Genomic DNA, 12,926 nt, shown 5'->3' with positions numbered 1-12,926 from the left:
GTATTTAAAAATCAAAATGTTCAATAACCAAGTATCGATAGGTATAACCAGCTTTCATTTCTTTTTGTTGTAGGTCTACATTTTTGTTTCCTTACGTGGGCCTAACTGTATATTTGTTTAGGAATGGAATAGTGTCTGTGGTCCTGTAATGGAAAGTAAATGATCAGTACTTGTCAGTATAACCTTTCCAATTCATGAATGGTTTAGCAAAGATCTTCCCGAAAAGGATGATTGCTAACTCTGGTTACACGTGCAAGGTGTAGCCCAGATTCCATATAGACTGGGCCCGCATTTATCAAGCAAACTAGAATCTGAATTTCTTAAAAAGACAAACTTAAAACAAATTTTAAACTTTCCACAGCAAAACATTTTATTTGTAGTTGTGTTTGAATTTTTGACTTGAATCTAAGGCCTTTGATAAACACGGGCCCTGGGAATTAGCTGGGGTCACGCGTAGTAATGCGTGTTTGGAACCAGTGCATAGCAAACATGCCTCCTGGTCTTACTTGGACTTTTGCTAAATCTTTAGTATAAAGAGCTGTACTTAAATCCAAAAAATAATAATAATAAATACAAAAAAAAACGGATGCATTTTAATGATAACGCCTTCTGGTAGAATACAATACAGGCTGTAAACCCTGACAGTATTAGTTTGTAATAACTACTTTAAAAATGCACCCAAGCAAATAATATATTTAAAACTTACATATATTTTAATACTAGCTTTAACACGCTGTGAGCGTTCACTCAACACACGAAAAGTAACGTATGGATTGTTCTCTTTAATCCTTGTTGTTCTCTTGATCCTTAATATCAGTACTTTACATATTCAATAATTTGTTGCTGGTGTATAATTATTTGTAAGTCTGTCGGCAAAGTAATATTATTACTACTTACTACTTAGATTCAATTTGTAATGTATACATATATTTTAAAGATTTTGTGATAATACACAATGAAGCTTCTAGTCACAGATTGTGTCACACCTAAAAGTATGAATGAAATAATGTAACAGATATTCTAAATACGGAGGCGTATCAAATGAATAACATATAAGGATGACTGAGCTTCTTTTTGTCGTATTTATGCTCTTACACGGTCCATTTCTCCACACTGAAATATGTCTCCTGAAAAAAAAATTGGTAAACTTTATTTGCTCATTTGTATTGGTATTTTTGACTGTTTTTAAGAGTGCTTTACTTAGAAGGCAGCCTTAAGGCCTAGGCTGTATGTAGATGTAACGTGACAGACGCCGTGAAAAGAAAACCATTGTAATTTGCAACAGCACCCATCATAATGATATCCCTGGATTCATACGCGAAAGGTTTATCGATATCAAGCTATGGATCCTCTGGTATGTAGGCCTACATATATCACACCAAGCTAGTAGTGTTCCCAAAGTGGTAAATACGTGGATGTATGTTACGTCAAGGACACAATCGTCAGATGTTCATTTTCCTCGTGCTGTCAAGTTGGATTCGATGTTAACCTGTTTGAATAAATGCATGTTCTCTCTACACAAGGAAAGGGCTATTATCACCTATGGAAAATGTGTATTAGGAGAGAGATTGTCATTGTCAAACTTTCCACGAAGAAATGAGCATCTATTTCAAGGCGTTTATGAATAATCACAAAGGATCAGAATCCAATTCATCCGGCTGGATTAAGATTATGGCCTGTAATCCGGATATTAAGATTACCGCACATGCACGAATGCGTCTGATACTAATTCATGTTTGGGGCCAAAATAACATTCCAGTCATAACTATTGATAATTTATCCCCAGAAAAGAAAATCTACAACATTTCATATAGTCATTTCAGTTTACATTTATATCCTTCACACTTACATGATCATTTCATATTGAGGAAGCCACCAGGTACGTGGGAAGGTCTGTCAGTAACCTGCGGATCGCCGTGGGTTCCCCTCCCACTATAATGCTGGTCGGCGTCGTGTAAGTAAAATATTCTTCAGTACCGCGTAAAAAAAAAACAATAAAATAAATAAATAAATAAATAAATAAACAAATAAATAAATAAATAAATATATCAATCTCCGTTAAGCAGTGGTTAGTAACTCTTCTCTTCTAAAAGGACAAGATTTTCTTACTGGTTCCCTTGCCATTGGGATCGTGAGTTTAAATGTAACTCCCGCTTGTTCTGCTGAGGTTTTAGAACGCAAGTTTCATTAAGTTACTTGCGAAGGGTGGAACTACTATTTCCTCCACCTGAAACTTGAATCCCATGGCATAAATTAAAAATTCCCTGAAAACGACATAAAACATTAAAATAAAGAAAAGTATCTCTGTATCCGTTTGTCTGTATAGCTACGGACGCCATGAAAACTCGATCCAATCCTTAAAAAGATAAAATTCTGGCATAAGCGACACAGAATGTTACACAGCTGACTATGCCAGCGTGCGTCAGTGTGCAATTTGGCGTGATCGTGCATGTGAGTCTACTGAGAATTCACCAATAACTTTCACCCAAGTACACCTTTTTCACCTCAAAAGTAGAAGATAGAAACAAAAGCATGATATAAACGTCGAATGAAAGAGTTATTTGTAAAAAAAAAATGGTTTCATCACTTTTTTTAAATGACAAAATAACATTTAAATTTGAAACCACCGATTTTTATATATCGTCTTTGCATACATGCCTACTGTTCTCAGTGAGGATATGATGAATGTCTGACAATTTTTTTTTGTGTATGATTTAGATCTTCTCTCCTTCCAAATATGGTAAAACAGAATTTTAGTCATAATTATATTTATATAAAATTCTGATTGGCTAGTTCCGATTTACGCCTTTGGTTGTATAAAAACATTACATTTGCATTCAAGTATACAATTATTAGACATACTTGGCAGCTTCATATAGAACATTATTATGCAATGATGATATAAACCAAAAGGTGGTCTCAAATACCCGCCATACAAAAAGAGCATATTAATAATTACTTTTCACAGTCTTTCATGAGAAGTTTGCACGATTTTTACGTTTTCTAGAGATCTAGGTTACCCGTCTATAGATACGTTCGCGTGTGTCAGATATCGTTATGAACCAGTTTGCATCGTCAACCGGAACACAGTATCGCCAGATGCATTGTCTACGAGCACGTAGTAGACCATAAACAGTAAATATTTCATGATTGGGAACAATATATATGCATGTTTGATTTTTTTAATTTTTTGCAAGTATTCTCACAAACGAGGAGAAACATTTCCGCACATTGTATGCTGTGCATTTCCATTTTACCTTTTGTATGTAAACGATTGAAAAAAAAAGCAAAAAAAAGATGTTTTGTGTTTTTTTCTTTTGTTTAGTTTTCACTGCTTTTTTCTGTTTTCTTTTTTATATTTTTTTTTATTTTCAATTTTTGGCTTCCTTTTTCAAGGTTTTCGAGGACGTCGTCCCCATTTTGACGCATGGTGAATTTATTCATCCATCTGTGATCGTCATAATGCGGATGAATTGAGCTGAACATAGGAACTATACGGTTTATCCCCCTGTGGTAGCTGTCATTGTCGCGATAGTGTTTCTCTTGCTGAATACATTCATAATATATCTTGTTTCAAAAAAAATAAATTCAGAAAACAATTACACTCAATATCTATCTTTAGTTGTCCTCTTTATTGTGTATCAGTCTATCCGTTCTTGTCATAATTTGTTTGAATCCCGCTTTCGTTGTTTGGCGACAGTTGTAGTTGATTTTGCTAATGAGTCATTTGTGCCGTCATAACAACTTGTCCTCCACCATTGTCATTTGCTTGCCAAATCTGCTTTAACACACGCATTCCTTTACTCATTTAACCAACCGCCGTCTTGAATATTGCGTGAAACAAGTACCAAATATATAAATGAACGGCGTAGTACTCAGCTTATACCTGGAGCCTGGTGTTTAGGTGCTTGGTATGTTTTTCGCTTTGTTTGAAAGAAAAACAAATGAAGTTATCAGATGTCATCTTAAGACAAGATGAACATGACCTTATGACCATCGTAAACTTGAATGTCTTCTCTTTGCTTGCATGGTCCATTGAGCCCTTTTGTTTGTTCACATCCCTTGGTAGAAGAAACACGTCTAGTGCACAAAACCTTCTCTACAAAAGTTTAGTGAAAAGACAAAGCGTGTAAAACTGGCTATTGTTGTGCCATTTCAAAAAGGTAGATGCAATAAACCTACACGGAGATTTAACCCACAAAGATAAAAAGTATCCTCGAAAAACAGAGTAAGCGGAAACATTAAAGGTCAAATGAAATGAGTTTTTATCATTTAATAGCTTTGAAATTATCTACCGCTAAGAACCAGTTTTCTACAAATGCAATTTTACGGTCAAGTTTGCAGGTACATGTGTATTACCAATGTAGATCCAGTAATTACAAATACAGGTAAATTCGTTCTTCGCAGACTATCAACACTAATATTTTGACATACTTTCATTGTTGTTCTTCCTGTCTTCATAGAACACACAATGGACTAAGCGCTTTCGAGTATATCTTAAACTGAGAGTGTTATCAGTTAATCTAAATCAATATGAATGCAAACCTATATGAGAATCTATAATTCGTATACATTCGTATGTGAGCCGTCAACCAATAAGGACGTTCCAGGTCAATAAACGCAGGGCCAATTCCCAAAACGACGTATAACACAAAGCACCAAAGAACTAAGAACGTAAAGTTAAAAAATAACACGGAATTATGAAAAGAGAGGCAGTCAACGGTTTTCAGTGATGTTGGAAAGACGCAAGGTATGTTCTAGACGACTGAGTAAGATCAGTATTCAATAATTTTTTTATTATTTGATTGGTGTTATCAAATGTGGTACAAAAATCTGAATCGCAAGTACGGGCAATGAGATGTAAGCAAACTCACCTAACATGTTTAAATTAATAGAAACATATCAATGTAGACAGAAATTAAACAGAAAAATCCAAATAAGGTAATAGCGACCCTCGAATTAGCTAATTTGCGCTTAAGTGCGCTCATATGGTTCTGCGGATATCGCCCAATTCGAAGCTTGTGAACAGACAATCTATTTTAGTGCAATAGTACGAATTGCAAGAGATTGAAGTCGGAAGTAAATCCTGACCGAAGTAAATAGACAAAAGGCCGGATCTCACCGGTAATATAATCTGTTGTAATCTGTCAACTATAAATAACACTGTCGTGACATCTTGTTTTCCATGTATCTGTAGAAAGGCATAATCTCTTATCGTGTGCAATGTCCATAGATCAAGAGGACCCGGATTAGCCAACCGGATCAGAGAAAACTGACGTCAATCAATCGATTACTGGACGCGTTACTCATTTTGTCGCAACCGCGATCTGTACCACGAGGGCAGTTAAAGAATTTAGGAAATTTTTATTTGTATCCCGGAGGCTCATGGTTAGTTTAGGGAACTATTATTTGTAACCCGGAGGCTCATCGTTGGTTTGGGGAATTATTATTTGTATCCCGGAGGCTCATCGTTAGTTACAAAGTGTTCTACAAATGTCACTGCACATTAGGATGAGGGAGAGAAAGACAGAAAACTCTGGGTCACTTAAAAAAAACAGATATCGTTATTATTTTCGGAAATCACTTCCTGCGTAGTAGATTTACATGAAAGTGGGCGTTTGTGCATGGCTTTGCGCCGATAGGTCATTTATTTATTATTTGATTGGTGTTTTACGCCGTACACAAGAATATTTCACTTATAAGACGATGGTCAGCATTATGGTAGGAGGAAACCTTGCGCCGTTAGGTACAATTATATATATGCACTCTTTCGGTTAGGTCATGTTTAGTTAGACTGAATAGATTGGCGAGATGGGCATGTGTCCACATCCGATATTTTCCGAAAGAAACGATGAAGCTATGACTCGAAAATATATCTGTGGTCACGGAAGAATTGATAGTATTAAATAATAGTATTAGAATGAACAAATTTTTGTTTAGTAATTTATTAACTGTTAACTAATGGAGATGTGAGAATTAGTAATAAGATGTAGAGATTTTTCAAAAAGTTGCTTAACATCTCAACAGGCCTGCAATGGAAAATATTACACCGGAGTAGTATATGGGCATAAATATGGGCATACATGAATAAAAATGATTTATTTATTTGATTGTTTTACGCCGTAGTGAGGAATGTTTCACTTGTATGACGGTAGCCAGCATTATGGTGGGAGGAAACCCGGGGGGAGGGGGAACCCACGACCAATCCGACGGCTGCTGGCAGACCTTTCCATGTAGGGCCGGGGAGGAAGCCAACATGAGCTTGATGTCACAACGACCGCATTGGTGGGATCCTCCTGAGTGATTTTCATTTTCAAGTATTATAAAAAATATTCACTTAAAATGTTTATTAACCAGTTATAAAAATGATCGAGTTGTTCTGACAGGATCAGCTCCATGGAGACGAGCAAAGGCAACGTCAGCAAAGAGCAGGACATTCAGTCTGGTTGATGGGTTCACAGTATCATTTAGGTGGTCTCCGTGGCTGAGTTGGTTATAAATAAACAATATCATTTACAGAAGACAGAAAAAGAATCTACACAAGGTTCAAAACCCTGGTGAAAACCGTATGAAGCAGCAAATACTCAGGTCTTTACAAGATGTTCACTGTTTTCTTGACCAATAATAAGCACATCATTTCTTGAAAATGGTACGAAAACCATATTTGTTTTTGCTAGTTAGATTAGATCGAACTTAATGAATCAGGGCAATAGTGTGCAAATTATTGTTCGACAAGATGGGAATCTAGAATCATCTTGAATCATCACGGGATGTTATCAGGTCTCCCAAGGGTCATCCATCAGAAACAAGTATTTGTTGAGAAATGAGATAAAATCTCAGCAGAACAACATAAAATCTCTTCCCTATGAACTGAGCTTGGTCTTAAGCTTCAACTCAGGAAACCTTAAGGCAACTAGTCTTGAAAAACTAATGCAGGCCAGAATGATCAAGTTTTGGTAAAAGTCGACAACATAATGTGGACCTTGACTGTAGGGAAGACGGGCACCAAAATTTCAATTCATTATGATGAAGGCCTGAGAAAAATGTCCGGGAAACTACAATTTGGGGAATTATACCCATAACGTCACTAAAACAGACAAGCCGACCGGAAACTACAAGATCCCCTAATACCAACCTGGCCATTAATTACACGATTACACCATTGCAAGAGTAGTAACTATATGATTACTTCAAGCAAAAGAAAACCAGTAACTAAACGACTACATCATTCAGCAGACAACTTGACCAGTACTTTACGATTGCTTCGTAGCAATAGACAACTTGGCCAGTAATTACACGATCAATTCATACAATAGACAACTTGACAAATAATTATACGATCAGCTCATACAATAGACAACTTGACAAGTAATTACACGATCAGTTCATACAATTGACAACTTGACAAGTAATTATGCGATTAGTTCATACAATAGACAAATTGACACGTAACTACATGATCAACTCATGCAACAGACAACTTGACAAATAATTATACGATCAGCTCATACAATAGACAACTTGACAAGTAATTACATGATTAGTTCATACAATAGACAACTTGACAAGTAATTACCCGATTGCCTCATACAATAGACAAGTAGGCCAGTAACTACCTGATTACTTCATAGTAACAGGCTACTTGGTCAGTAACTACCCGAATGTCTCATAACAACAGACTACATGTACTTGGCTAGTAACTACACTATTGCCTCATTGCAATAGACAAGCAGGCCAGTAACTATCCGATTCCCTCATTGCAATAAACTACTTGGCCAGTAACTGCTCGAATGTCTCATAGCAATAGACTACTTGGTCAGTAAGTACACGATTGCCTCATAGCAACAGAATGCTTGGCCAGTAACTACACTATTGCCTCATTGCAATAGAAAAGCAGACCAGTAACTACCTGATTCCCTCAGAGCAACAGAATACTTGGCCAGTAACTACACTATTGCCTCATTGCAACAGACAAGCAGACCAGTAACTACCTGATTCCCTTACTGCAATAAACTACTTGGCCAGTAACTACGCGATTGCTTCAAAACAACAGAATACTTGTCCAGTAACTGCACGAATGTCTCATAACAACAGACTACTTGGCCAGTAGTTACAGGTTTGCCTAACAACGACGGACTACTTCGCCTGTAACTACAAGGTTTCCTCATGACAACAGTCTACTTGGTCAGTAACTGCCCGAAAGTCTCAGAGCAATAGGCTACTTGGCCAGTGACTACACGGTTGCCTCATTGCAATAAACTGTTTGGCCAGTAACTGCACGAATGTCACATAGAAATAGACTACTTGGCCAGCAACTGCTCGAATGTCTCATAGCAATAGACTAATTGGTCAGTAACTATACGATCGCCTATTAACAACAGAATTCTTGACCAGTAACTACATGGTTGCCTCATAACAACAGAATACTTGACCAGTAACGACATGGTTGCCTCATTGCAATAAACTGCTTGGCCAGTAACTACACGAATGTTAGACAGCAATAGGCTACTTGATCAGTAACTATACGATCGCCTCATAGCAATAGACTACTTGACCAGTAACTACAAGAATATCTCATAACAATAGACTACTTGGTCAGTAACTACAAGAATGTCTCATAGCAATAGACTACTTGGCCAGTAACTATACGATTGCCTCATAGCAATAGACTACTTGGCAGCTTACTAAACGATTGCCTCAAAGCAATCGACAACTTGACCAGTAAATACACATTTGCCAGACCAGTGAAGTACTCTTAAATTTGGTTTTAAAAACTTATGAATCAACAAATGCATCAATAAATCTTAGCGATGCATGACTATGTCTTTATTACCACTGGGGCAAAATTTACGGTCAGCGATACGTTGACAGCTGCACGAATCAGTAATAGCGATTTAATTTTTGCTCTCAAATTGTATCTGCAACAAAATGAGACATATTCTAAATAATTGGAAAGCATTGTCGTCGTTAATTAGACTTTTATACAGACTATGTCTTACTGAATGGTAAATTAAAGTCTTTAAATGAACGTATATTATAAAAGGTTCTGTACTTTTCTGACTTCATTCAACAAACTTATGAATTATGAATTATTTGTCGAAAACTGGATTCATTTTTAATTTCACTTCGCCCCCGTGCACTACCAAAAAATACAGGGCAGAGATCAATATCTGTTTGATTTATACGTGTTTATCACTCGTTGCCAGAGTTTTAAAAAGTATTCTGAAACTCGCCCAAGGTGTCATATCAAACAAGGTGTCATTTGATTGGCTGAAATTAAGTATTAAACGACTCGTAGTTTTCTGAAAAAATAAAGAGGGAATGTAGAAAAATTCACTACGCATGAAATATGGCTTTCAGTAATTTTTACGGGTTTCTTAATTAGTCGTTCTAGGCGCTTAAATTTTAATTGTATTTGTAATTCAATGGAAATATTTCTTGAGGATTATCGTACAGCCCAAGGGCTATAAAGGGAGGATTGGACAGAGGAAAGAATGATACCTCGGACTTTCAAATACGCAAGTACAATTATGACACTAACTATCATTAATGATGTTGTAGGTAAATAAATGTGCATATAATTGACTTGATCCCATTCTCATTTTACAGTGATAATTTGTGCTCGTCTTGCCTCTGAGAAGAAAGAAATACTTTGTGTGCTAAAACCCTTGAAATTTCAAGTTTCTTATTCGGCATCCTGATTACAGATGCATATTGAAAACAGATAAATAGACAAACTTGAAGTCGGGAGACCAGAGACCAAACCCACGTTGGGTCATACCATGGACTTTAAAAATGTTACTTGTTGCTGTCTGGTTTGATTTCTTTGATTTATTTGATTGGTGTTTCACGCCAAATTCAAGAATACTTCACTTATACGACGGCGGCCAGCGGGTTGTCTCCGGGCTCTGCCCGGTTTCCTCCCACCATAATGCTGACCGCCGTCGAATAAGCGAGATATTCTTAAGTACGGCGTAAAACACCAATCAAATAAATAAATAAATAAATTATTAAAGACAACACCATGATGTTTATGGCTAAACGGTATGCTTAAAATTAATAATGTTTTCTTGAGATAGTCTCTTGAATAGATTTATCACCGTTAATAGTTACTAACCACTGCTTAACGCACATTGATAGGTGGTTACGCCCAAGTCAAATGTAGGAAAGTAGAGTTACCCAATCAATTACCTTTAACAAAATTTCAGCCTCGTCTGTTGCCGACTATTAACGATCGGCAATAAAGTTACTAAAATTTCTTTATAACTTGGCCAGTAACTACATGGTTGCCTCATAGCAATAGAGTACTTGGCCAGTATGCCCATACTCTGAACCATTATAACACTATAAATAGTACACGTGCGAGGCTGATAATTACTGAAAGGCAATAACTGAAAATGCTCTTGGTAAATAAGGACACATTGGTTTGAATAGCGAATATGGAATCTTTGTAACAAATCGAAGGTTTCATTTTTAATCCTAACTAAAATCAAGTTAGGTAATTCTATGTTTGTATGTATAAATCACCTCATCTGGAAGAATATACATTTCAAATACCTTGACATTCCCTGCATCATTTCTATATCTATACAACTTGAGTTAATATTTACTTTCATTAACCGGTGCCTATTGAGCTGGCAAGTTTAACAAAGCTGTCGTAAACTAGGTCCTATGGTGAGAACTCTGAAGACAGGTTCGTTTCAGCTTGAACACAGACTCACTAATTAACGCCCTGCTTGAAATTTACAGCAATAAAAAACGTCATACATAACTGTCAACTGAAGCAGACTTATCATTTCATCTTATCGCACTAACAAGATTATCATTAATCATAGTTTTATTTGGGTACCATTAATCTGGGTGAGGGCCTTTTTTACATTTAAAGATGTAAAACCCATGTCCACACAAGAGACTGACCGCTGTCGTAGAAGTGAATAATTTCTGAATACGTCATTAAACATTAATGATAAATGTTTACTCAGTAAATCTTTGTCAATATCTTTATTTCCAACATTTAAATCAAAAAGAGTAGGCCCTAAAGCAATTTTCCAAAACTCGGTGCAATACAGGTAGTGAGTCTGGACTGACAAAATATATTTTGGCAAACCACATCATGCCTGGTTGGTGACTAAACTATGTTTGATGGAATTTGCAGTAATAGTCTCCCCCTATAATACATTCATCAGCAGTATCATAAATAACTGCTAAGCCATCCTTGCATTCGTTCTTTTATTATTATTTTTTTCAAATAGATGTTATGTCCAACTTAGTTCCACGCTCAGCAGTATGTACTCACATATTACATTCTGTTATGGCTGCAATCGTAGAATTTGCATTGGTACCACTCTTAAGAAGAACAGCATAAAAGCTCATCTAAGTCTTCTGTAATTCTGTCTCAAAAGACAGAGTGAGCAACAAAGCTGTAATTTTATTTGACTAGTTTACTATCCTCCGTAGTTACGTCGTGCGGGAATGTTCTGTACTTGACTGTAGTTACGTCGTGCGGGAATGTTCTGTACTTGACTGTAGTTACGTCGTGCGGGAATGTTCTGTACTTGACTGTAGTTACGTCGTGCGGGAATGTTCTGTACTTGACTGTAGTTACGTCGTGCGGGAATGTTCTGTACTTGACTGTAGTTACGTCGTGCGGGAATGTTCTGTACTTGACTGTAGTTACGTCGTGCGGGAATGTTCTGTACTTGACTGTAGTTACGTCGTGCGGGAATGTTCTGTACTTGACTGTAGTTACGTCGTGCGGGAATGTTCTGTACTTGACTGTAGTTACGTCGTGCGGGAATGTTCTGTACTTGACTGTAGTTACGTCGTGCGGGAATGTTCTGTACTTGACCGTAGTTACGTCGTGCGGGAATGTTCTGTACTTGACTGTAGTTACGTCGTGCGGGAATGTTCTGTACTTGACTGTAGTTACGTCGTGCGGGAATGTTCTGTACTTGACTGTAGTTACGTCGTGCGGGAATGTTCTGTACTTGACTGTAGTTACGTCGTGCGGGAATGTTCTGTACTTGACTGTAGTTACGTCGTGCGGGAATGTTCTGTACTTGACTGTAGTTACGTCGTGCGGGAATGTTCTGTACTTGACTGTAGTTACGTCGTGCGGGAATGTTCTGTACTTGACTGACATTGTGAATGTTTTGTTTATTTATTTATTTAATTGGGTTTTTACGCCGTACTCAAGAATATTTCACTTGTACGACGGCGGGCCAGCGTTATGGTGGGTGGAAACCTGGCAGAGCCCGGGGGGAACCCACAACCATCCACAGGTTGCTGACAGACCTTCTCACTGACATTGTGAATGTCACACACCGTTTTACCTGTTGTAATTAATGACATTAGTGAAAACGTAAATATTAAATTCACAAAAGCATACGGCACACATTCTGTGTTATTCTTTTACAATGTATACTTGGGCCATAAAATTACGTGTAGTACAGTGATGAAAGTATCTTTCCGCTAACCTCATAATTGAGAGGCATAGTTTTGGCACTCCAGGGTATAAACTACATATTAAGACACCCTCCACGCCCCCACGTAAGCGTGGTCTACACTAACACGACAGCATCTCTGTCTTCTGATAGGTTGAGGATGTAGATTTTCTTGTTTTAACACCAAGGTTTCCGCACATAAATGTTTCCGGTAAACCCATGGGTTTAAACCAATGAGACCATTGTGAATATAAACACTGTATGGTATGTCCAGATATGCCATTAACCGGTGGTATTTTCTGCTTATTAAACATTTCGCTGTGGGTTTAGTGTACTAGGTGTAATCCATGTAATCTGTCAAGTAGCTTTTCAGGTGTGGATTTTTAACCAGGCTCCGTTTTACATGAATGCACATGTAAAGTTATGTCAAGAATTGGGAATAAAATCCAGTTAATACCCCATACTACCACCGCAAGGATTTGA

At 37.1% G+C, this 12,926-nt stretch overlaps 1 protein-coding gene across 1 annotated transcript; it reads right to left on the bottom strand.

Moving 5' to 3' along the window:
- Positions 1–11,444: 11,444 nt before the first annotated feature.
- Positions 11,445–12,481, bottom strand: LOC135464000 (uncharacterized). The gene is made up of 2 exons (XM_064741476.1): positions 12,477–12,481; positions 11,445–12,135 (listed from the first exon to the last, which is right to left on the bottom strand). The coding sequence occupies exons 1-2, from the start codon at positions 12,479–12,481 to the stop codon at positions 11,445–11,447; spliced, it is 696 nt and encodes a 231-aa protein (XP_064597546.1).
- Between the last annotated feature and the right edge of the window lie 445 nt (positions 12,482–12,926).

This window comes from Liolophura sinensis, chromosome 1 (assembly GCF_032854445.1).
Source record: "Liolophura sinensis isolate JHLJ2023 chromosome 1, CUHK_Ljap_v2, whole genome shotgun sequence".
NCBI classification, from domain to species: Eukaryota; Metazoa; Mollusca; class Polyplacophora; order Chitonida; family Chitonidae; genus Liolophura; species Liolophura sinensis.
This window is presented reverse-complemented; position numbering and strand designations above follow the sequence as displayed.